The sequence below is a fragment of the Cinclus cinclus genome, chromosome 6 (assembly GCF_963662255.1).
Source record: "Cinclus cinclus chromosome 6, bCinCin1.1, whole genome shotgun sequence".
Lineage (NCBI taxonomy): Eukaryota > Metazoa > Chordata > Aves > Passeriformes > Cinclidae > Cinclus > Cinclus cinclus.
This window is the reverse complement of record NC_085051.1, coordinates 11,544,841-11,570,720: the sequence shown is the minus strand read 5'-3', so window position 1 is coordinate 11,570,720 and position 25,880 is coordinate 11,544,841. Positions and strand designations below refer to the sequence as shown.

Genomic DNA, 25,880 nt, shown 5'->3' with positions numbered 1-25,880 from the left:
TTTTGCATAGAGACAGAAGTGAAAAACACAGAAATTAAGAAGCAAACGGCAAGAAGCTTCAAACCGCACCTGGAATTATTTTCCAACCAACCTGTCACCTCCTTCCGGCTCGTTTCAAGCTCGAAGTCTGCAGTGATAAAAATCTCTCTAGTCGCTGTCAGTCTACTGAGGGCTCCATGGACTTTCTTGCCAGAGCTGCATGTTAGGTTTACATAGTGAAAGCTCTCCATGACTGAGTTTTGTCTCTCTGTATGAACAAAATCAAAGGAAGCAAAAGCTTGGCCAGCTCTGTTATTGAACATTCAGCAGTGCTCAGCACGTCTGTCATCAGGAAGGGTTAAAGAGGAGCAAGCCGTCGCCTCCACGTGCCAGGAAAACAAGAGTTTGGCCAGTCCCTCACCTGGTGCACCCTCACAGAGAGTCACGTCCATTCTCATGGATTCAATGAGGAAATAAGGTTTAGATAAAGGAAACACCCAGAGTAAGCTCTGGTTCTGGAGTACATGACTTGCCACTGAGCATTCAGTGCAGTTTCTCACTGTTACTCTGCTAAGGACAAACAATCAGACACACTGATTCATCATACTGTTTCATGACTCTTTTCCCCATTTTTTTTCTTTTCCCCATTTTTTTAAAGAACTATTCCTCATTTTCTGCTGACTTTGTAAATTCACAGGCTATTCTTTCTGTTTTGGAACAGATGGAAGAGCTGACCTCACTGCGTCCATATGGGGCTGCTGAAGTATGAAAGGAAGACAAGAGAAAAGAGGAATAACCCTTTGACAATAGAGTCAGCATAAAAGATCAGGAGAGCCTTCAACAAGGCATCGGACAGTAAGGAGCAGGTGAGAAAGGAAAGAAGAAAAATATAAAAAGAGGAAGAAATTGAAGGAATCAAATTAAGAAAAAAGAATGGTTGATTTTACTGAGAATTTATTATCAGTATTACAAACAAAAATGGGATAAGGGCTTTCCTAGCAAGACTGTGAGGGTGCCACAAGGAAATCCTGGCATCTGAAATAACTGCTGCAAGAGTCATGGCCAAGCAGGAAGAAGTGAAGAACAGAAGCCAGTGAAGAACAGAAAGCCTTCAGTTCTCTATGCTTTGCTTGTGGTGTACTTCATATCTGGAAAGCACTACACCCCTGAGCTATGGCTCTAACCTGCTTACCTGCATTTTTATATTCATACCTGGTGTCATCTGCTCCAGACTTTCTTGAAACATCTCAGTCTTTTTCAGACTACATTTTCCTTCATTTAATTTAAAGGTTACGCTTATCTTGATAGCTGAAGCATCTTCAGGAAGAAACAATGACACGTTATTTTTTTAAAAAGGATTAGAAAATTGAGATAGCCCTAACATCACATCATAATGATGACAACAAAAATTGTGCTGATATGATCATCACAGAAAACCTAATGAGATGCCAGAACCCTCCTGCCATGAGGCTAGTTCACAACTGGAATTAGGATGAAGTGTAGTACATTTTATTCACAAAAAAAAAAAAAAAAAGAGAGAGAGAGAGGGAGAAAGAAGGAGATCAAGACTGGCTCTACTATAGGGTGAATTAAATAAGGGTGAGCTGAAATAAAAGGAGATATTCCAAATCATTTCAGAAAGTAGTTTATGCCTGTGGCTATAAATGCTTTCTAAACTTTACTGTCCAACAGCTCAACCTAAACACATTGCATGTTGCCAACACTGCCCAGGTTTGGATGACTAAAAAGAGACATAACTCCTGGTCTAAGCATTTATCTCACTACTGATCTTTTTCTTTATTTTTAAGTCTCAGTTTGAATGATGTGGATAAAGCAGCACAACTGGAATTTTCTGTGATAATCATGAAAAACAGTCATGAAGAAGGTGGAAGAAAAAAAATATAGATTATAAGAGGGGAAAAAAGTATCTCAACAGAGATACCTTTGTTTCACAGTTATCAATGCAAATAAATCAGTCAAACTATACAACAGTAAATGTGGTGATTACCCAGCCAGCTGGAAGAATTTGCATTTTGCTGCTTTTTCTTAAGCTGAGAGGACCTGCCACAGGTGAGGGTGTAGGCATCTTGTGTTCCTAACAGACAGACAGACAGTAAAGACACAGGCACAGTGCACACACTGAGGACTCCTGTAGCATAAAACATGTTTTTAATTCAATGATTGGCATCAACACACAACGTTGTTGGTAAAATACTCCACATTACAGCTTGTCTCTTCCTAATCCACTCAAAGGATTCAGGAAGAGAAAGAGCATCAGTCCCATAAGCACCAGGCATGTCCTGTGGGATGGAGGGGCTGTGTGGGCAAAATCTCAGACCCCACGCAGGGCTGGAATGCCTTTGCCCCATTCACCAGTGCCTCTCAGGGCCAATTAAGGAATGGCCCAGGGAGCACAGAGAATTCTTCCCTGTCCTCCCCAGCTTCAAAAAAAGACTTGTGAGAAGGGAATCTAAGGGTAGAGTGTTATAAAAGACAAGGAAAGAGGGGTTTTCCTGGACACTGTCAGGGATATAGCCCTTATTATCTGCAGTGAAAGAGGAAAGATCTCTGTTTATTGACTGCTGCTTGGGGCTTTCTTCAGAGTTAGGAGGCTGGCCACCCTTACACCCTGTACAGAATCACATGCTCAGTTTTGTTAGTTCTGACTTACCAGAGAATACCTGGACATCTGGAGAGCAGCTCAAAAAGCATCTATCACTCCCACCACTCTTAATGCAGTGCAGCAGCACCTTGGGTGACACATTATCAGACATGGGATCTTTTGTCTCTAAATAGGATAAAACAAACACTCACAGAATTAAAACATCTACCTTCACCCTACCAATAAATCAGCATGCAGCTGCTTTTGTAGCTGGTACCTGAGAGCACCCATGCAATTAATATGCTGTTTAGAGAGAAGATTAAAGCCAAATAAAATCGCTGGAAGATCACACCACAAAAGTAATTTCCTTTATTGTGAGCAAACCTTCTCATGCAGAGGAACAAAAGGAAATAGAAGAATGAACTAGAAAAAAGCACAGGAAAGAAAGCACCAAAATCCCTCAAAGTATCTCCTGTTTTTAGGGCTGGTTTTCTGTTTGTTTTGATGAGTTTCAACATCACTACCATCATGCCTTGCTAAAAGTTAAAGCAGAATACCAGGAACAGTGACTCATACCACTTAACTGGACAGACCATCAAATTTGACTGTAACCATATGGCCCATCAGACACATCAGGAGTAGAAATGTATTTATTAGACACCTTACCAACACAGTCCTTTTTATTCCAGTGTAGCTTGTAGTTAGAGTGACACAGGCATTCATAATCTCCCAGTGTGTTCACACACAGCTGCTGGCAGCCACCATTGTTGAGGCTGCATTCATTGATATCTACAGGGGAAAGGTAAGGATATTTTTTAGAAGTTGCTCTTCCCAAGATTACTCTAACTCCACTAGGTAAATGTGGACACAAATACTTCTCAGTCGGGTTTTGAAAAGACTTCAGGAATGCCACCTGGACACCCACCTTGAAATAGTTTGTCTTCCTGGAAATCCTCTGATGAATGTCAAAGCAGACCAAATACTGGTGGCTCATAATTAAACAATATCCAGCCTCAGCAATATGATAACAAATCAAGTCTAAGAAAAGCAGATCAAGTCAAATCTGTATTGCACTGTGACTGGGTAATTAATATTTCTGATTTTAAATAAAGACAGAGAATACAGGCAGGATTCATACTCCTCCAAGGTGCTCTGATAGATGCAACTACTGTGGAACACTTTGGCTCTGTGGGCAAATACTGTGCCTCTCTTGTCTCCTTTGGCCAATTATCCAATTTTGGAGCCTTGTCCTGCCCAATAAATGCCAATAGGAGGAGAAATTACTGACAACACAACACAGGCTGTCCCTGGTGCAAACTTGCATGCTGATGCAGAATGCACCATTCATTCAGCAGTGCTGCATCCAGAGGTCAACACTGGGGCCAGCACTCTATCCTCTTCATTAAACCTGGATGGTGGGAGAAGAGTTCACCCACAGCAAGGTCACAGATGAGACAAAACTGGGAGGAGTGGCTGATGCACCAGATGGTTGTGCCACTATTCACAGGGACCTTGACTGCCTGGAGAAATGGGTCAATAGGAATCTTATGAATTTCAACAAAGGGAAATGCAAAGGTCTCTGTCTTCGCTGCTCAGATCCACCCTGAGGAGGGTTTCACTTCTCTCTCATGGCTTTAAGGCAATTGTACATAAACCCAGAAAGCTGCCATCAAGAAACCTGTTGAAAGTCCCATAAAGTTTGTGCACGTGAGGGTACCTACTTCCACACATTGCTAGTAAGTTCTTGTCACTGCTGTCCTCAGACTAGATACCCTCTAAGTAACAATTTAGAGTTAGAAAACTCAGTGAAACACATTACAAAACCAGTGTGATCTAGAGGGGAAATATGTTTTGAATAGAACCAAGACAGCAGGGGTAGGAATGAGCAGCAGAGGAATAATGGAGAAAGAAGGTAACACCTTAAACTGGTACTGCTGCCTAAAATACCACAAAATGAGCCCAAATCTTCGGTTTTCGTTGACCTTTTCTTAGGACGCCAACCTCTTCTCTCCAACACTTATTGACTTTTTCCACAGAGGTCAGAAGGTGTATTCTCAGCATTCCATTAGCTCTGACCAGTCTGTGACTGCCAGTCAATGAGGGACCTACTGTGCTATGAGGATTAACACCTTCTGCATGGGGGTATGACATGAAGAGGCCAATTAGCAGCCAGCAGCAAAATTACAGTTCCTTTTTCCTCACTGGTAGCCAAAAGAAATTGAATTAATGCAGAGGAATTAATCTGAACTCATCTTTTACTAAGTAGAACACATGACAGTGTTAATCCTTTTCCAGATAAATTCCCATGTTCATCAGGATGAAACACAGTGATGTTGTAGCCCTGTAAACTTATTTGCAGAACTTCTAGAGGCAGAGGGTAGAACAGACAGGCACATAGAGATTTCTGAATTGTTATCTCCAACTGTGCTCATTCTGCCTCAGAAAAACACAGGTCTCATTCAGAATTAAGTAAATTTGGAAGTCAGTAAGGTCTTGCCTAAAGCTTATATAAAACAAGTTTGATTCCATTTAGTGTCCCAGTTACTCATGTTTATTCTGGGAATATATCATATGTTGAGCTTCTATGAACAACTTTCTCTTTCCTTGAACTGTTCTAGTAGGAAAGACATAAAAATTTAAGAGTATTACTCTTGGCCAGTGTAAAGTGGTACTACATCAGCTAAATTCCAACCTATATCATAAGAGGATCTGACAAGTGTACAACAGCAACCTGCAGAACCACAACTTTCAGAGTCACTCAGGGCTTCCTGTTCTTCAAGTCCTACTGCACTGGATTTTCATTGAAGTCAATGACTCTTCTGCATGTGAAAATTGTACTGAATTATGGACTTCAGAAACAAGCACAAAACCCACTAGTTTGTCCTAACAATTACAGGTCCCTTTTGCACACACGGTGTAGAGGCAAAAACCACTTGAGCAAAGACAGAAATAAGCAGGATCAGTTTCTACTTTTCCTGTGTCTCATTATCACAGCAAGGGGTAAAATTTCTTCTGTAGGGTGCCTGTGTCTGCACCAGTTTGTGTCCTGCAGGGCCAGTGGGCACATCCCAGTTCCACAGGGGTTGTGGGGTGTCTGTCACTCACCTCCACAGTGTGTGAAGCCATACAGGGCATATCCCTTGTTGCAAGTGCACTCGAAGGTGCCGGGGTGGTTGATGCACGTGTGGTCGCACGCCCGCTCGAAGGAGCACTCATCGATGTCTGCAAGGTTTAAAGGGAGGCATCAGAACCTCTCAGGGAGCCCTGAGGGGCCAACAGAGCTCAACAACTGCAGGGATGTGCAGATTTATGTGAACTAAGCAGATTCTTTCAAAGCACATAATGGAACATAATGAAATGACAGTTTTTAAAAAGAGCGCTTAGTTTGCCAAACAAGCCTTTCCTTGGCAAGCACAAAAATTGCTGTTACGTTTTTACAATGACATTTAAATTAAAATATTCCTCTTCTAGGGGGAAGAAAACTGCTGACAAAACTCTTATTTCATTAGGATTCCTCTGCACAGAAATGAAGTCTACGAAGGAAAAGTATTGCCTTTGTATTTTCCTCCCTAAATGAAATCCTACGTGAATATACAATGCCTGATTTAAGCCTGCTGAAAATCACAGTGTGCTCTGAGAATGAACATTCATTATACTATCAAAAGTACCTAACATTTCTGTGCTAGTACATTTTGCATGCCAGGTAAGGATGCTGCAAGAGACAAAAAATGTGCACAACAATTTCTCTAGCATTTCTCGTCAGTCTTTTTCCTTGAGCTTTAGCATGCAGCATGGTACTACTTTTGAAACAGTCTAGGGAAAGCAACAGAAGTGACAGGGGCAAAAGGGAGATGCAAGTCTTTAAGATACATTCACAAACAGATTTCATTAAAATAAAATCCCAAACTATCTCAAAAATCAGATGTTCATACAGTAAGTTTTTTCCATATAAATGGCTGTCCTTCTCTGCCTATTTATAAAGGATAAGAATGCACCAAAAAAACCCAGGTGAAAATTATTTTCTCTTGGTCAGTTGAGTTTTCTGAAATTCACCTTTAATGTCAGCTGATTGCCTAGAAAATTGCATAATTCACCATCTGGCTGACTGAATTGACATTGTTTCATCCTGTTGCTTTTCCACAACCACAGACCATTTCGATCTTCATATTTTTTGTGCACTTAAGCAGCTTAAATAGGATTGCTAAATCTATACGTAGAAACCACTGTACGGTAAAGCCAATATGCTTTGCAGGTCTCACAGGAGAAATCCATGTCATCCTCAAATGCAAATGCTCTGTGGTGGTTTAGGGAACAGAGATTCCAGTCTGTCTACAGGCCTAGAATTTCACAGATCATGTTGTATGTTTTTCCTTTAATAATGAGCTCATGGCAATTAATACCCTATTAAAAAAAATTAGTTTCACTGCAATGGTGTATCAGTCAGAAAAATGGAGAGGGAGACATTGCCCCATTTTCCCTGTAAATTATTTTAAGATGATTTAGGTGGGGGGAAGCATTAACCTTATAGAGAGTTTTTTCATATGATGCTGTCTCTGTCCCTTCCAGATAATAGCTCACTGTGCCATTAAACTTATCTCCTACAATAGCATCAAGCCAACTGAATTAACTCAACAGCTGTTTCAGAAAAAAAAATCCAAACTGAGGAATGGAAATTATTCTGGAGCCCATTATCACTTCATCATTGTAGTAGATGTCCAAGCCATGCTGATTTGTCCTACTTTTGTTGTACCATTGTCTCTCCAGTGCACATACCTTGACAGGACTTCTCATCTGTTAATAATTTAAATCCTTTTCTGCAGCTGCAGTCAAAACTGCCAACAGTGTTTTTACAGAAATGATCACAGCCTCCATTATTGGACTGGCATTCATCAATATCTATAACAACAACAAAAAAAGAAAAAGGCTTCAGCAAATAAACACAGAGCTTCAGCACTCAACTTACACTCACTGCCAGATTCAGAAAATAGTCACGTCCAGTCAGTTGGAGGAGCCCAGAAACAAAATCTAGTGAGACTACCACAAATTGTAAGGAAGATCAGATCCAACTCTTCAGAATGATCCAGCCCATTCAGCCCCAGGACAGTGTTATTTGCTCTCATTTAATATATTACTGTCAGTTGCATTTGGGTAATGCGTTCATAAAAGACCATTCCCTAAGTTCAGTTTGGAAACGCTTTGACTCCAAGGCTCTCTAAGAGGTTTTAGTACTTTAAACATTCTCTCCATTTCCTTTTAGTAAGCCCTGCAGAAATCTCAGACAGACACTTCCTGAACTACCCTGTCCTTTTCATGGCAATATTAGAATGAGGCCTTTATCTAATATTGACTCAGGCTTGGGGATTTCATCATTTTTGCTTAGCAGAACAGCGTTAACATCTAATTACTGGAAAAGCAACATAATCTACAGCCTAGCTGTGCCTTTGCTCCTCACCAGAGCTCTCATTAGAGCTGCTTGGACCAGTGCATATTCATAAAACACATCCCCGTTTACACACTGATGTTCCCTTGCCAATGCCCAGCTGGCTGTGGGTGGTACAGCAGGTTATTGGACTGGATACCTGTGAGCACCCACATACCTGCTGGCCTCTGCCAGCACTGACTTCTGCTTGACCACAGAGCTGTTTTAGCTCTCCCAAACCTGACCTCTGAGAAAGTGAGGCACAGGAGGTGGAAGTAGAGAGCAGGAGGGCAGAGAAGAAGAGATTCTGTGCAGATGATGCAGCTGAAGTGAAGGAAACCGCAGCCTCCGCGCCCTTCCTTCGGTCAGGCTGCACTCACCGGCTTTCCTCTGGCCGTATAAAACTTAACAGGACCTGGTAACACCTACCAGAGGTTGGCACACGTGTCCAGGACTACAAACCCCACCTTTGCATGTCTTGCCATCAAACTGGAGCGTGAATCCGACGGGGCAGCTGCAGTGGACTCCAGTGGATGTGTCCTTGCAGGTGCGGTCGCAGCCGCCGTTGTTCACCGCGCACGTTTCTGCCCAACGAGACAGAGCTCAGGTTTCCTCAGGGAAATTATCATGGTACCAACAAACATCATGGCATGCGAGGCACAGTCCCAGGCACGCTGCTATTCAAACATTTAGCCTAGAACGCACAAGCAACTGCTAAATACATGTGTTGGTAAAATCCCCGCCTCAGCGATTTCCAGGTTTTTTTGTGGCAAACTCTACAAAACAAAACACTGTCTTCTGGGTATTTCATTTGTGTCTCAAACACAAATCCCTGCACCTTGGCGATGAATCTGTTACTGTCAGTCAGTTTCCTTATGCCCACACTGAATCCTGGCTAATCCTCTGACATTTCCCACCAGGGAGACACCTGGTCATACTCAGCACTACTAAATGAGTTCTCTTAAATCCCTCCTGAAATCCCTCCTAAATCCCTCTTCTTCCCATCCTACCTGTGCTCCCAGTCATGGTGAATAACACCCTCACTGAGCATTCCTTCACCTGGTAACCCAGGTGTCACTTCAACCAAAGTTTGTTCCTCTAACTCCTCCCTATGCAAACCATGTCTAAATCTCACCCAACCTTTCTAGCGAACACTCCTAAAACACAGTTCTTCACATCCAGCCAAACAGAAAAAACTCACTCTTTGGCATTCATCCTCTTGCCATCAGTCTAACAACCTCAGTCAGGCTAACAACCATTTCACTGGCTGGACAAACACAATTTTACATAGCAAGTATTGATTGAGAGAGCTGCAAAGAACATTTTTTATTTCTGCTTTTTGAAACCTACTTTCTAGCTCTGTATCCTTGTTTTCTGCAGCATCAAGCACATGCTACTTATTGCTAGGTTTTGAGAGCTTTACTGGTTTATTCCTTCTCAGCCTCTCATCTCACATGCAGTATTGGCAGGCTGTGTCCAACCTCCAAGGGAAGACAGAGTGTATCTTCTTTCTTCCTCTGTCATTCTTTTTGAAAACAAGGCTATTCATTTAGATGTCTGCACATTAGGGAATAAAATTATTTCCTTAAGAGAGAGTGGATCATCTCAGGCAGAATTCAGCCCAGAGCTGAATGTTACCATAAAAAAAAACAGCCCCGCACTAATTCCTTGATCTAAAAGGTTTCAACAAGCAGCAGAATTATTTTGGATCAGCACTTTTACCCATAAGCAACCGTCGCTTCACTCTCTTGTCCACATCAGCTGCTGCTGTGGTGTTTCCCTCAGAAACTTCAACAGCAGCTTCTTCCCTCTCTGTAAGGAACATGAACAAAGCAAGTGAGTAAAGGTGCCCTGACCAGAACCTTTCTCTGACATCCAACACACACACACAAACAGCTGCATCACACACTGAATCAGAGACAGTCAGAACTGACCAGGCAGAAATAAATTATTTTTAAAGAGCAAGTCATGATAAAAATCACGAAGACCCTTCAGTCAAAACCATGAGAATATTTTGCTTTTGTGGCTGCCTTACAAGTCATGTTTGCTTCAGCATCCTTAACAAAACAAAAGATGTGCTACAGATGTAGTAAACAGCAGCAAGATGAAGGAACTAACTGAGCTGCTGTGTTAGGAGTGCACTATCATCATCTATCGTGGGCTAATTACAACAACCAGCCAGCTATGCCTGAGCATTTGATTTCAATCAACAGACAACAAACTCTCCCAGAGACTGGAATCGTTTATAAATCTGAAGTGCTTTCTTTACTGGATAACTGCCTTGCCAAAATTATACATTAATTGATTTCAGAATCTCAGCTTTCATGGATGAACTCCTTGCTTACACCCTGGCTCACGCTACTGAAGAAACTGAACCTAAAATATCCTAGAGGGAAGGAAGCATTCTCTGGTTAGCGACAGGCCTCCTGTTTCAGGGGGACCAGTGATAATTACAGGTTGCAATAGTATTAGGTAGCTACTTAAATAGGGAAGCATAACTTGCCTGGACCCAACCAACTCACCCATGCACTCTCAGGTTCCTTAATTTGGAACTCCTTGACATTTTCCAGCCATACCATTATGAGGGGCATCAATCATGCACACACAGCACCACCACACCACCCTCCAGCTGGCCATCCACAGAAAACTCCTTCCCTCCACTGCATACTGACCCAGGCAGGTTTTCCCATCCACGTGCATGACGTACTTGGGGTGGCATCCACAAACAGGCCCATTGTCAGCATCATCACACGTGTGCTGGCAGCCCCCATTCCCATGGTTACATGTCACTAGGGGGAAAACACAAGTCACTTATGCTGGAACCCTGGAAACTGGGAGTTTTGAACTTTCTGTGCTGACAGACACTGACTCCCAGGGAAAAAACTACTTTTGACCTGAGGCCATGGAATTACTTAAGTGATTAAACTGTGATAAAACTAGATTCACGGGTGTGTAATTTGAATAGAAGTGTGTAATATCACATGGTGAAAAATTTAGAATTTAAAGTCTTAGAATATCATAATATGTAGAGGGCAAGATGGAGGCTTTAGGACAGAGGTTTTGTCCTTTTTCTTTACCTTCTTCTTCATGAGTTTGGGTAATATTTTGCAATTAGATAAAAAAAAAAAAGAAACCAGAATTTCAGGCCACAGATAATTAGTTATTAGGTTAAAAATAAAAATAATTTAGGTAGCAGTTCTTAATTGTACCATTTGCCTTAAAAGGCCTAGTAAAGAAAAAGATCAGTCTCAATTTTTTGTTAGCTAGAAGTGCTGCAGAGCTCACTGTAACACAGATAAGAATTTGTAAAGCTCTAAGTCCAAACAAGAAATACCATCTCTCATGCATTCAATCCCAACCCTGACCAAAAAGAAAAAAGTGATACAGTGGTGCCTTTTGTGTGAGGAAACCTGTCAGAGTAAGGACCTCCCTGAAGAAACTCTCACAAGTGCTGCCAGCACCTCTGAAGGACAGCATGCAGCTCCATCTGAGCATCCCATACCCCTCCCCAACATGCCTGGGTCCTGAAGGGCTCTGAGAGACAAAACTGCACAGCTCCCTCGTGGAGCTGAACTTCCCATTGTTATGAATGATGGCACAACTCCCAAACTACAGACACTACAGCAATTAATAGACCTGTGAGACAGTGTCCAGAAAAGACATCAGTTCTGGTTTAATTCACATGCACACTGTTCAGGTGGGTCACCCCATGCTAGCTAAAGCATAACAAGTCCCATTTCACTGCAAACAGAACACTATTTGCTCCCTTTGGGAAACCATAAGCATATGCAGAATGTTGCCTACAAATGCAGCTCCTCTGGTTCTTGGACAGCTCAAATCCTGGTCGGCATTCACAGGCAACTCCTCCTTTGGGTGTTTCTCTGCAGATGTGAGCACAGCCATGATCTTTGTTCATGCAGCTCATGCCTTCTGTAAAACAGGTAAGGTACAAGAGCATCAGCATCCTCAGCAGCTCTCTGTGCAGGCAACAAAGTCAGTTCAATACACACACAGACTAAGTCTCTAAGTCTTTCCAGACTCCAGGTTTGGGACAAGAAGTTTCAGCTTACAGAGAGGAAAGGCAGCAAGTCCAGTCCTCCAAAGCCAAGGTTTCTCCTTCCGTGACCTTTTCTGTGTAAAGTCAAGAAGCAACATCCACTGAATTGCACAACACCTGAATTCTCATCCAACACTCTCACTTTATACTTTTAGGTGTTCACAAAGCCTCCTCACCTCTTCTATAAAATTGGCAATGTCCTGGCAAGGTCCAAGTCTAAAGTGAAGTTCTTATTTCTCTGCTTAAAAGAGCAGCCAGCAGACACAGGAATGTTTTGAACAGCAGTCACAAGGGTCATCCCAATTTCAATTCCTGGCTTACAAAGCAGATTCCCAGAGCCATAACCTATCTCAGCAGTGACCAAGTAGAGGACAGGCCAATGTGCAGATTGCACACATGCTGTACATCAATTCTCCTTGTTATTAACCATTTTGTTCTCTCTCTCTCTTTTTTTTTTTTTCCTGATTTCAGTACATACCAACCAAGTTAACCTCACTGGGTATTATCACAGTGCTCTATATTTCTACACACCTACGCAGTTAGACAGAATTCAGTGGCAGTGCCTGCTTTAACCAAATGAAGAACCAGTGTGATACTAATGACTGGATTTCTTTTGCTACACCTCCTAAAACATTCTGCCATTTTTATCTCTGTCAGTTCATGCACAGTACTCGACTGCCAGAGTGTCTTTCCTGGCCTTTGCGTAAATATAAAGTCAATTAAACAGGGAGGAGTAATTCCTAAAATCATTGTAAAGGCTTCTTTCCCCTTGCTCCATGGATCAGTACAGTTGGTGTCTTTGCCATTGGTGAGAAGGCAACACAACACAACACAACACAACACAAAAACACCTAGCAGCTGGCTGAGTTACCCAAAGGGATCATTAGACCAAATTAAACAAATAGGGTTTCTTTTAACAGAATACCACAGGCTTTTTATTAAATCTTCCACAGTGCTACAAAGCCAGGAAAGAGAAGACATCTGAAAGCTCTCCTTGGGCGTACAGAGATGACACCTTTACCATCAAATTCTCTGCCTTGGCACATTTTGTCTTTAAAAGGACAAGTTACATCAAAATGCTCTTTCTTCTCAGTGAGAAGGTTCCACCTGTGAAGACCAAGTGGAGCATACTTCGGCTGCAAGGGCTTGTCCCACACCACCCCAGTGAACTTCTCTGGAGCTGAGCAGACACACAACCAAGAGCAGAAGAACAAGGGCGACCCTGCTGCAGAAAAGGGATTGTGTGATCAATTCCACACCCTGCATATATTTTTAAACTTACACAGCCCTTTTTTCAGCCTTATTACTAAGAGAAACAAGCCCACTGCACTGTGAGGCAGGGGGTCAGCTCATCACCATTATTCCACTCCACTTCAATTAGGTCCTTGTTCCACACTGCTATTCCTGCCCCCTGGAGCACCAGCTACAGGGACTCTTTCAGTATTAAGACAGCTTTAAGCAACAAAAGAATGGACGTTGCAGAGCCCAGATTATTCTGCTCTACTGGCTTTTTGATTCCTTTCCCACAGTGAGGACTCTCCAGAAGTCCAACAAGACAATGAGACTTCAAATCCTGCAGCACAGAGACACAGCCCAAGGAGCCCACAGGAAAGCTGTGACCCATTATTGCGTCAGTCAAGGAAGGAGACAACCTATGAGGCCACAAATTAGCCTCATTAGTGCTGGTGTTTTTGAGAAGGTTCTGCTCCTAAGCATGCAGCACGGCTTGGTTTGTTATCTCGGAGGGGTTAGAGAGCATTAAAAGAATTACCAGCTTAGTTTCTGTTAACAAAGTTATTCTTTTGTCTCTATTGAGCTACCAAAGGGGAAACTGTTCAAGCAGGTACTTCGGTAAAGTTCACTGACAGCAAACAAATGGTTTATATGCTCCACTTGGGATTGCTCCATTCTGAGAGAGCCGAATTCAATCAGGTCTCTAATAAAAGAAAAGTTCAATTTCCAGACCAGGATGAATTTTAATAACAAAGTATCCATTGTGTAACAAGGAACTCCACCAAAACTTAGCAAGCCCAAAAAGCAGCTTCACAGAAGATATCCACATCCACACATTCCAGCGTTTACTCTGGAGCTGCTGCAATGGCAGACTCTGGTCCAGAAACAAATCCCAAGCAAATTTTGGTCAAATCTCCCCATACACAATTCCTCCTGTAGAAGACCCTGCCCTTCTGAGTCACAAATACCTTGGGATAGATGGCTCTGGACTGTCCCACTCAGCCAAGAGAGGCGAATCCAGTGCCTACTTGGTTGAGCAGATCCTGAGCCAGGTGAGACCTTTCTGACTGCACCTTCTTGAAGTTCCCCAGCAAACCTGAGAGACCTGAGCACTCCTGTCACTAGTAAAACAAGCCAGCATGGTATTTCCCTATCAGGTCACGCTAAATTAATCTCTTATACCTATGATCTGGGTTTAAATCTTTATCCTTTTTTTTGCACAGAAGGCGTCAGTACAACATCCTCAATCTGCTAAGAGCATTAAGGCTCCATTTAGGGCACGTTCAAGCAGACATTCTGTAGGGCAGAGAGAGAGGATGCAATGGGACAAAGACCTGCCATACATTGTGAGAGAATAGAAAAATGGTGAGGAGCATCAGCACAGCCGTCAGAACAGGACATCCCAGGTCTGCTTTAGTCTTTCATCACACTTTCTACATCCTTGTGCTAAGGCAACTTTTCCCCAAAAGCTCTCTAGTTATCCCTGTTCTCCTCAGTCAAGGCTCCAGCTGAGATGACAGCTGAGATGGTGCCTGTGTCCAAGTCCACACGGCGATTCAAAACGTGGCTTTCATCCCACAGATCCTGTTCCTTCCCATCAATTCAGCCCAACAAGCACAGAGCTATGACTGTGAAACACCACAAGGGAGAGCAGCAAGATTTGCCAGCCAGAGCAACAGCAGCCACAAAGATGCACTACGTATTTACTCACAAAAACACCCCCTCGGTTTTCCTTCAAGTTTTTGTACTCCCTAACATGGAGCAAGATGAACCCAGAAACAAGGTGCACATGCATGGCTGCCCTGCCAGCTACTTTAACAGCCTCCCAAAGTAATTTATTCTCCCACACAGATAAAGAGCAGCTCATTCCAGCAGGCAAACAAGGAAAAAAAGATAGGACTGTACACAATTTCCCAGGACACCTCCAGTTCCTGTGGTTTAAACTCCAGTTCACTCTGCTTCTGTGTATTTATAGGCCAATATTGCAGACCACAGGGAAGGTCTCTCAGGCAGTAATAGATGAAGACTTTTAATGGGGCTGGGAGACAGGGAAGGAAATATTCCCTCATTTTACAGACAAGAAGCAAAACTGAATAGATGGTCTAGGCAGTAGGAGCCAAAATCTGCTTTGATCATCACTGTGAGGTCTCAGAAGAAATAAAGTACAAACACAGCAATGCATACACAAGGCAGAGAACAGAAGTCCCAGAAACGAGCAGAAAAGCAGAGAACAAAGTGAGGGGAAAGATAAAGAAGTGAGATTTGGCTTACAACAGACATGCCCACCCAAGGCAAAAAAAAAACAAAAAAAAAGTTTAAAAATGGTGGGGAATCCCGAGCAGCACTTTACAGTAATGAAGGGGAGGTAGAAGGAAAACAGTCACAGCATGAAAACCTGTAAAAATGGCTTTTAAAGAAAGCAAAACAAACAGTTCAATGTTTTACCAAGAAGAAAAAAAAAATGTATCAGGCAAAACAGTGTGCTGAGGTTTTTCCTTAAGATTGGTTTTGATAAAGATGTATTTCACTAGACAGTTTTTTATGGAAAAAAATCATCTGCTTTGTCCTCTTTGTTTTCCTTTTCAAAGAAAAATACCTATTATAAGTGGATGTTTGGTATTATGAAAAGCATATAACGTTCCTTATAATTTTGGGGAAAAAAGAGAAATTAAATGCATCTTTAAGAAAAGAGACAGAATTCCAAAGGTACAAATAAGGGAGCAAATATTAATGACAGGGAATGCTGCTGCTGTCAGTTCAAGAGAGCAGAAAGTACTTAAGTAGCAGCAAGTATGAAAAAAAGAGTTGGAAGATTTCCTTCTCTTGGCATCAGACAAGACAAGGAGTTCAAGCAACCAGTTTCTGTCCTTGGAGCCCTCCTCCATGGATGCACAGGCACTCACATCCCTGCTATGCCTTGTCCCACCACTGCTGCCCTCCTGCCTGTCCCCACTCCTGGCCCAGCCCTTGCAGTGCCAGCCTGAGCCATGGCCTGAGGAGCCACCCATGAGACCAAGCCCAGGGGCCAGAGGAGCTGAGAACACAGATTCTTAATCCAAAGCAAAGATCAATCCAGCTCTGTCCGATGACAGCCACCTCAGCACCCTCATCTGTGGATGGCCATATATGTCTACAAATGTTGATCTCTTCACTTTGGGGATTTTTAAAGTGAGATTTGTTTATTCATGCTCAGATTCCTCTTATAGTTATGCCAACAATAAGCCATAGATTAAAGAAAGCCTTGCAGCTTTAAGTACTTCTTACTAAGATTTTTGCTGTACAGTTCAATGGACAACTCCCTGATCTGAGCAACCACTTTAAAGCATTCCCTAAGGGCATCCAAAATAATTTTGTTCCATCTGATGTCTAATTAGATATCCAAGACTCTGATCTCTCAAAGGTCCCTTCACAAAGGTTTCACTCAAAACAAAGCACGAGATGTGAATACCTTTGGGGCTGACAAACAATAAATCTCCTAGCTGAAACCTAAACACTGTACAGGGAATCTGAAAGGAATCTGAAGGCAGTGCAGGTATTTTCTAACTAAAGCCAGTGAAAATGCCCAGAATTTGCATTTGTTGCCTTTCCTTGGATTAGGACACAATTTAGCTGCACAACAGAGCACCAAGGACTCTGGGAATACAGCAGCACAGCCTTCAACAAGCACAGCACTGTTGGGATCAAAGAGGACAAAGGGATGCAGCATGTTCAAAGCCACTCAGAAGATCCTGACACAGTGCTCCTTTTAAAAGCAGTGAGGACTTCAAGACCCTTCACAGCTTTGAAAACATCAACCTAAGAACACTTTTGAAGGTGGTTTAGAGCCTTTGCCTCCCTGGCCAGAGCTGCTGCCCGTGTGCCGGGGGAGGCGGTACCTTCGGAGCGGTGGATGCAGGTGTGCTGGTTGTCACTCAGGAAGAACCCTTCCTTGCAGAGGCACTCGTAGCTCCCCACGGTGTTGACACAAACGTGCTGGCAGCCACCGTTGTTGAACATGCACTCATCTGTGTCTGAGAGAGAGAGCAAGGACAGGTCAGCTTTGTGCTCACACCAATGCACGGTACAGACAGACATCAGCTCAGGGTGCAACCAGCCCGGCAGCTGAGACACCCCAGGCTATGCTGTGGCTGCTGCTGTGCTGTCACCCTTGGCAAAGTGCATTTCTGCTGCAGCTCTTCCCACGTTTGCAGCCTGCCCAAGGAGCCACGGGGCTCCCAAGAAGCGCTGGCCAACCCAACCCACCAGACTTGATGGGTCCAGCTGAGACAGAGAGGTTTTGGCAGAGCCAGATCAGGATCCCCCACCCGTGGGAACATTCCCTGCCCCTCAGTGCAGCTCCACTCCACAGCTCTGGCACATCCAGCTCAGCAAACACATGTGGGTCTGGCTGGCTCAATGGGACAACAGCTCTTTGGTTCCAAACCCATCCAAGCTATAAAAGGTGTTTGCCCAGAAAGTTCCACATCCTGAAGCAAAGGTGGAACAAGAAAAAAACAAAACACAAAATAAGTTCAGCTAAAATTGAACCCTGCTCCTTACTTTCACCCTAGCTAGAATTCACACACCACATCTGTTCTGGTGCTTGGTTTGATTTATCATCCTCCTCCCTCAAGTCTAGGACATCATCACTCATCATCAGGGCTGCTGCTGCATTGACTGACTGCAGTCAAGGACAAAACCAGAAGTTCTGGAAGCAGTTTTCATCTTTAATTTTGCAACATCCAGAGTCTCAACAACACTAGAGAACACTGAAGGTCTCTGCTTGCAAGATAACCAAGAGAACCAAAGAGTAGAAAAACTTTAGTTAAGCCTCTGAACAACAGGATTCCCATCCCAATATCCAATTCTTTGGATTTCACTCCTTAATAAGCACAGGGGTTTTTGTAACCATGACTGCCAAATACTTTTCCTAGCCTAATTTTCCAAAATTTTAACAGGAACTAAAAAACACTCAGTTCCTTAAAAACAGGGCAAAACCTTGCTGAGGCAAAGTGGTCTCATTTGCAAATTCATCTGTAACATTAGGCATGCTCCCTGTTCTGTTCATTATTCCTGGCTAATAGTACAATGTTTTTAATTTAACATTGTAGCATTTCTGGCAGAAAACAGCTGTCCTAAAAAAAAAAAAAAAAAAAAAAAAAAAAAAAAAAAAAAAAAAAGCGAAAGAGAGGCTTTTGTAAGAAGAAGCATAACATAGTATTACAACAGATTTAATGCCCACTGAAGGCAGTGAGTAAGCCAATTGGATGCAAAAGAATGTGAACTGCTGGAAAAAAGAGCTGACATATCTCCATCACAAAGAAGCTGAGTATTTTAGAGTTCTACAGTGATGTGAATGTGCAAACAATCATGAATAAACAGCCACCACGAGCCTTTAGTGCTGCAGATTTGAACTTCAGCAGATGTTTCTGTCTTACAGACCTTGGAAAGCTTTCAAAAAAATCATCTCTTTCCAACAAGTAATTGTCTATTTGGCCTAAACCCAGGCACACAGCCGAGATCTTCAAAAATAAGGGTGAGAGGAGGGCAACCCTGGCGTGAACAAAGTAAATAAACAGATTAAGAGATGATGTGATCCAATTTGCTGCATGCCAAAATATTTATTTAACGTTTACATCACAACTCAAAATTGGCACATCACTGGTAAAAACCTCATTGTATGTCAACGACATTTTGTTTTATTTTATTTTATTGGTCTGCCATGCAATACTGAGCAGCTTCCCAGTGACATAGCAGGTGGTAGATTTTGGTCTAAGTTATGTCACTGGTCATAAAACAAGTCATCTGAAGTATGCCCTGGGTATAAAGAGAATACACATGTGCCTTTTGGTGCCATTGTCAGAGGCAGTGTGCTCCTTCACATCCAGCCCTTCATGGTAACCTCAACTGAACTCCACTCTGTGTTTACACAAAGGCAAAAATAAGATGGATGTTCTGTTATTTTAAAGTATCTGCAGATATTTGTTTCCCTCTCTACTTTATTTAAATATTTGGAACCTGGTGAGTTCACCCTCTCCACTCACACCGTAGAAAGTCGGGCACAAAACAGGTTCCTAGCAGGTAAAAACCAACACAACCCCACCGAATAATCCAGAGTTTTCAGATTTGTCCCAGCAGAAGATACAGCCTGGGGATCTTCTGACCCCTCACCTGATGTGCTACACGCTAGTGGGAAATACCCAGCCAAACCAACTTCAATAATGCAGTGAGAGCAAGGCTCCTTCTGACTGCCGTGGGTATGGAGGTGTGTCCAGGCACATCCACATGCAGCGCAGCAGCAGAGAAAAACTGAGCCATCTCTGAAAAAGCAAATGGCACAGGTAGCACAGGGCTGAGCCACACAGGTGCCCAGCTGGGGTCCAGGGAGAAGAACAGCTTCACCAGCTCAAGGCTTAGTCCCTCTGTTCTCCAATGGCCTCCGTTATACACAACTACTGCACACTCCAAATCATCCTCTCCTTTTAGGAATACTCAGATTGAGAAGCCCCCACATTACAGATATACTTGAGAGAGAAGACTCCTAAGCCTGGAAACACACCTGACAACTGATCCTAAGCTAACTGTGGAACAGAGAGGACAATGATAGCACATATTCCTTTATATAAACTTATTTAGCATAATAATGGATGGCATTTGGCACACTTAAACCCAAAGCACTCCACAGCAATATAGCACAGTTATCCTCATTCACAGAGGGGGAAAGAGCCACACTGGGATGGTACCTCAGCACCTGAAAATCCTTAGTGTCACAAGCAGCATTGTCCCTCTGAACTGACTGCCGTGTGTTCCCCATGGATGCAGCTGCAGGGCTGTGCTCCCATCACCACTCACACACTGCTTATGAGCACACTCCTTACCCAGGCAGTTGTGGCCATCGTGAGCCAGCATAAAGCCATCGTAGCAAGTGCAGCGGTAATTTCCTGGAATGTTGAAACACTCGTGGACACAGCCCCCATTGAAGTCGTTGTCACATTCATCAATGTCTAAGGAATAAAGCTAAGGTCAATATGATGGATGCTTGCCTGAGTGTTATAGACAGGGATGTGACTGCCTAAATGTGAGCAGCAACTGCTGTCCAAAATCGTCATTGTCTTGCAAATACACTATACTTAATGCATTTCTTGCTGAATGTTTCTGATGACTGAGAAAACACCCTGAAACACCCTTACAGCTTTGCCTTCTATTTTTTAAGGCTGCTGGTTAAATAACAAACTCATTATCACAAGTGAAAATCCATGCAAGTTTCACCTTTGATTTTGTAAACAAGAAGTAAATCGGAAACAATCAGTACTTTGATTTAAAAATCACCCTTCGTTATTTTTAGTGGCTCTATTTCCTTAGACATGCTCCATGCTGACACAGACAGAACACAGCGCTCTGGTCCCTTTACCTTCACATTTCTTCCCTTCCCCGGTGTAACCCACTTTGCACATGCACTTGTACAGCTTCGGGGTGTTTTGACAAATAGCATCTGGGTGGCAGTCATCCAGGCCCAGGGCACACTCGTCCACATCTGTGAAAAGACAGCAGGCTCAGGAGGCATGTCAGCAGGAGGAGAACAGGGCATGTCTCCTGAACACATCCCTGAGGAGATGACAAGGCTAAGCATCTCTTTGTGGTGCTCACAAGAATATTGTGTGGTTTTGTGTGTCAGGACAGAAACATGCAGAGACAGTACCTGCATTTCAATTTGGGTCATATTCTACCTGCATACAGATCAATTTGGGTCATATTCTACCTGCATACAGATATTTGTGTGCAATTCAGATAAGTCCATGGTAAGCTTTTGTGCACGTTTATAAATGCATCCAAAATAATCTCCTAAGCTTAGATGTTGATGTGAAATTCAGCTGATAGTTTCACAAAGATTGATCAGAGACTGTTAATCTCTCTGATTAACAAAAAACAGTCATCAAAAGTGTGCTTGATCACATCCATGCATCACCTGCAGGAAGCTCAAAGATTTGTAAAATAACAAGGGGAATTGATTGAAATGTGCTTTCAAAGTCACCACCACCAAGTTAAAAGACTGACTTACCATTAAGCAGATGTATAATCTTAAAATAATTTTTTTAAAATACGAGAATGGTATCTGGGGAGCAGCATTGCCAAATCACCTGGCCAGCCATCTCAAAGCACAGCAAACTGAAGCAAAATATCCAGGTGGAAACTTCAGAGAAGAGGAAATGAAGAGAAAGAGAAACACCAACAGGGAGAAGTCCTGGAGATGAAGAAGTGTAGACAGAAGAGGAAGAAAAGTTACAGGCAGCAGAAAACATCAGCACAAGTTTTTCACACAGCAGATGAAAACTGAAGCATGGAAAAAGGAAGATTTCCAGAAACTGGCTAAAAGGAAGAATTATAGAAGCAACACCCCAAGCAGGTACAAAAAGTATCTCCTAAAGCACGAAGTAGTGCATGAGTATCAGCAGAAAGCGACTATTTCAATAGTCAGCCACTTTTTATGATGGGGATCACTTTCCAAATGGAAAATCCAGCCAGCACTTCTCCCATTTACAATTATAGCATTCATCCTGCTCTTTTTTTTTTCCTTTCCCCCAATCACAAAATATGCCTGTAGGTACTGCAGCAGCTGCCAACTGCAGAAAGCATTCGCTCGGTTTTAACTCCTAGCGGGGTTTGGCAGTGGGAAACAAGGCAAAGAGCCAGTGTTAAGAGCAGCAGTGCCTTCCTGCCTCTCAGGTGCACACAGCTCCAGTAGCAGCAATGGGGTCCCCAGATGCTGCCACCAGAAAGAAAGGAGAAGGTGGCAAACAGCAGAAATCAGCTGGCAAGAGCAGCAGAATCCACTTCCTCTCAAAGCAGGGAAGTCAAGCCATTAAAAAATATGGGAGGCAGTGAATTGAAGGAGCAAGTTATGCAAGGAAGGGTGCTGGCAATAGTCTCCAGCTAGTGGGACTCAGGTAAGGGGGATAGAAGGAAAGAATGGGCAGGGAAGAACACACAGCGGGCATAAAGGAGCATCAGCCCCACGCGGTGACTGTGTCAGCTCTCCCCTGCCCTGCCCCAGCCAGGGGCACACACCTGCCCCGGCAAGAGGGGTCCCAGAATACACACTGCAAGGGGGGACCTTCTCTCTAAGCCAGGACACAGAGACATCAGCCAGATGTCGTGCCAGCGGCAGGACGGCAGCTCAGCTGGGTTATTTTTACACCGCCCCTCTGAGATCCGCAGCGTGCGGTAAAGAACCGCACCGAGAAGCCGCACCACTAATGCATGCAAAGGCGTGGAAAAGAGGGCTAGGAGAAACCCCTAGGAACAGAAAGCGAGATTTCCCTTTGCAGTGACAGTATCCTGAGCAGAAGAGAGACCCTGCAGGAACGAGACTCTGAGCAAATATCGCAGCCTTCAACTTGGCAGGAGGCGGCGGCGGGAGAATCCCTGGGCTTGTTCCGCGGGGACCGAAGGCAGCTTCACCCGCAGCACACGCTGTTCACACCCCGCTCCCCAGGTGCCCCGTCCGTCCCGGGGCTCGCCCCGCTCCCAGGGCAGCGGGAAAGGCCGGGAAAGCAGCACTGACAGCACCCGCGGAGCCCGAGCGCCCTGCGAGCAGCGACAGCCCCGCCACAGCACCGGCACCGGCTGGAGGGGAGAGCCGGGACCGGGGGGAGCGGGCCAGGGCAGGGAGCGGGGAGCACTCACCGGGCAGGGCAAGGAGCGGGGGGCACTCACCGGGCAGGGCAAGGAGCGGGGGGCACTCACCGGGCAGGGGCAGTGCGGCGGGGCCGCCCGGCGCGGGCAGCAGCAGGAGCAGCAGCGGCAGCGCCCTCGCCCCCGTCGCGCCGCGGCGGCCGCCGGACCCCATGGATGGCGCTGCTGCCGCTGCCGGGCGGGAGGAGGCGGCGGAGGAGGAGGAGGAGGAGGAGGAGGAGGAGGAGGAGGGAGTGTCTGGGGCGCCCGGCCCGCCTCGCACTGACAGCGGGCGCGGGGCGGCGAGGGCTGGGCGGGCCTCCCCCTGCCCTGCCCGGTTCTGCCCCCCTGCCCTGCCCGGCCCTGCCCCGGGCTCGCCGGGCGCTCCCGGTACGCGAACCGCCCCGTGCGGCCGGGCCGGCGGTCGCACACCTGCGGCACCGCAGACACAGGTGTCCGCCGAGCCGCGGGCACCCGCGGGAGCGGCTCAGCCGCGGCAGGCCGAGGGTGCCCCGGGAGCTGTGCCGGAGCCGGGGCTCCCCGCGGCCGGGAGCCATCGCCCAGCGCGGAGACGAGCCCGAGCGAGGAGCCCGTCGCTGCCCGGACACACGCGACGCGCTCCGGCCTCGTCTGCGTTTGTTCGAAATGGCAATATCGCCGCTTTTACCGTGTGATTACACCCCACTGCAGAGCGTGAATCCCCGGCTGAAGGCCGTGCCGAAACACACGCATCACCCCACCCCCAAGCCAGCCCCATCCCACCTCCAGTCCCAGCCAGGGATTTCTCACAGCTGTCGCTCCTTTGGCAGGTAAAATTGGCTCATGCATTATTCACTAATTATAATTTCCTAAATAATGTCTGACCTTTCAGGCTGCGAGCAAAAGCAGGCAGTATTCTTTCTCCTCCCTCCCTCCCTCCCTCCCATCCCCGTTTCACTGCCCTTTCTCTTTTGTTTTGTTCTGTGAGAAATACCGAGCCGTTTCTAGTTACAAGAGCAGTTTATACACATTAGTAAATCTTCAGAATGAAACTTTCCCTCAGTCTTTGTCTTTGTTTCCTTAATGGCAGCTATAAATTACTGCTCTCCTTTCTCACTGGAGCATCAGGCTTCATTGCTTTTGAAATGATCAAAGTTATTCCCTTTTTAAATCCAATGAGAAGCAACCTTTTGTGTCTCCTGGACGGTTTCAGTCTTAGTCAATCTCATCTATAAATACATAAAGCTGCTCATTAAACACTCCAAGGATTCTCCAGCCCTGCACCATACCCCAATCCTCCCCTCACCAACAGAGAACAAGAAATGAATGAAGGGTTTCTCGACAGTTTCCATGATCTCACAAATAAACCATCATGCTTGGGGTGGGAATTGGCACACCTGCACATCTCTCATCTGGGGATAGATATCACTCAAGGTGTCTCCACTAACAACACTCCCAAATGGACAGAGAAGCCATCTCCCATCCATGCACATGACTTCAAGCCATCTCACAGAAAAGCTGTGTCCAGTCAAGTGCCCTCAATGAACTTGACCAGTACTAATGTAATTAACTTTCATCACAGGATTTGCAAAAGACAAAGTAAGAACACATGTGAAGAATGTAGCAGAGAAACCAGTAAGAGACACTGAAGAGTCACATAACCAAAATACCTAAAGCTTTCTGAGGCACTGTAAAAGCAAAGCATCTTTCTTACTTCTGTAAACTGAAATATAAAGTGAGACATAAATATTTGGGAATGCCTGAGTTAGATCAAAAGATCTCACTGCAGCTTGGAAAACAAACAGAATAATATGAAATGTATCTTAGCTAATGAAGCCATTTCTTACACATAAATCTTTAAGTGCTTTGTGAAGGATCCTGGCTATTATTTCACATATAACCCACATTTGTTTATGATGAAGAATTGCCATTAAAATATCTTTAAAGACACAAAGCAGACAAGCTCAGACCTCAACTCAGATGCCTTTCTGCAGCCTTTTTAACTATTTCTATTCAACTACAGAGTCACAGTGACAGATGACTGCTCTGGGTATGAAGACCATTACAGGGAGAGAGAGATAAGAAAAATTCTTAAAATTCACCTTCAGCACTAAGTTGAGGAAAGGAAAACAACCATAACAGGGCAGCTGGACAGGAACACACCCCAAACAGGACTGTTGAGGGATTTTTTCAGCAATTTAAAATAAAACCAAGTAATGAAGTTTCAGGGAGGAAAATAGCTACTTCCATAGAGATAAAGCCCCCAATTCCCCTCTGCTCTCCATTTTCACTATCACATGCAGTTGGCTCACATCAACAAATAAAGACTAAGCTGTCACAGAGCAGCTGGACATAAAATCTGCTTCAGAAATTCTACACCTGATGTCCTGAGTAGAGATGAATACTTTTGTCTGAAAATTTGGTTTAAAAACTGCTTTATGCTTCATATTTTTAAAGTTTAGTTATTTAATGATGACCAAACATTATTTGAAGACATGTAGATTGCCATTTCATCTGCACTTTAATGAGAAGTAGCAACTCTGCTGGCCTGAGCAACACTGCATTATATTGACCCAAAATTTAGCATGACTGAGCCAGCATGAGTGCGTGTAACAGCAGCTGAAAACAACTGGGAGGGCTGGGAGATGCCAGAATGATAAAGGAAAGTAGGAAATGAGGAAAACTGAGGAAATACATATTTAATTGTTTAATTGTTCCAAAGTACACACAAAATGTCTCAGAGCTGTAGTGTCAAGCCTTGCTCATCTCCAGATGTACACTGACATTTGAGTAACCGTTTTTCTTTGAAATGTGTCGCTCAAATTTTTGCACTTCCCATCGTAGTGTCCCAGGGTTTTCCAAGCTACCAAATAGGTTGTTGAATTCTGTGTACAAATAACACATCTTCAGTAACCAATAGGACCCACACAGGACTCACCTGAGACAGAGGAAATTTGTGG

The 25,880-nt window shown here is 44.3% G+C and overlaps 1 protein-coding gene across 2 annotated transcripts in view; it reads right to left on the bottom strand.

Moving 5' to 3' along the window:
- The window catches only part of SCUBE2 (signal peptide, CUB domain and EGF like domain containing 2), a 36,700-nt gene extending 13,551 nt beyond the window's left edge, over positions 1-23,149 (bottom strand). Inside the window, exons 1-15 of one of the 2 annotated variants that reach the window (XM_062494393.1) lie at positions 23,014-23,149; positions 20,681-20,803; positions 20,148-20,273; positions 17,166-17,300; positions 11,805-11,930; positions 10,673-10,789; positions 9,723-9,812; positions 8,468-8,584; positions 7,355-7,477; positions 5,687-5,803; positions 3,248-3,370; positions 2,651-2,767; positions 1,988-2,074; positions 1,192-1,296; positions 92-247 (exon numbers count right to left, since the gene is read on the bottom strand). In XM_062494393.1, the coding sequence (XP_062350377.1) occupies positions 92-247; positions 1,192-1,296; positions 1,988-2,074; positions 2,651-2,767; positions 3,248-3,370; positions 5,687-5,803; positions 7,355-7,477; positions 8,468-8,584; positions 9,723-9,812; positions 10,673-10,789; positions 11,805-11,930; positions 17,166-17,300; positions 20,148-20,273; positions 20,681-20,803; positions 23,014-23,116 (1,765 nt within the window). In that variant the 5' untranslated portion in view covers positions 23,117-23,149. Of the gene's footprint in view, positions 1-91; positions 248-1,191; positions 1,297-1,987; positions 2,075-2,650; positions 2,768-3,247; positions 3,371-5,686; positions 5,804-7,354; positions 7,478-8,467; positions 8,585-9,722; positions 9,813-10,672; positions 10,790-11,804; positions 11,931-17,165; positions 17,301-20,147; positions 20,274-20,680; positions 20,804-22,983 lie in introns of both variants that reach the window. The other variant, XM_062494392.1, reaches the window with a different exon arrangement.
- Between the last annotated feature and the right edge of the window lie 2,731 nt (positions 23,150-25,880).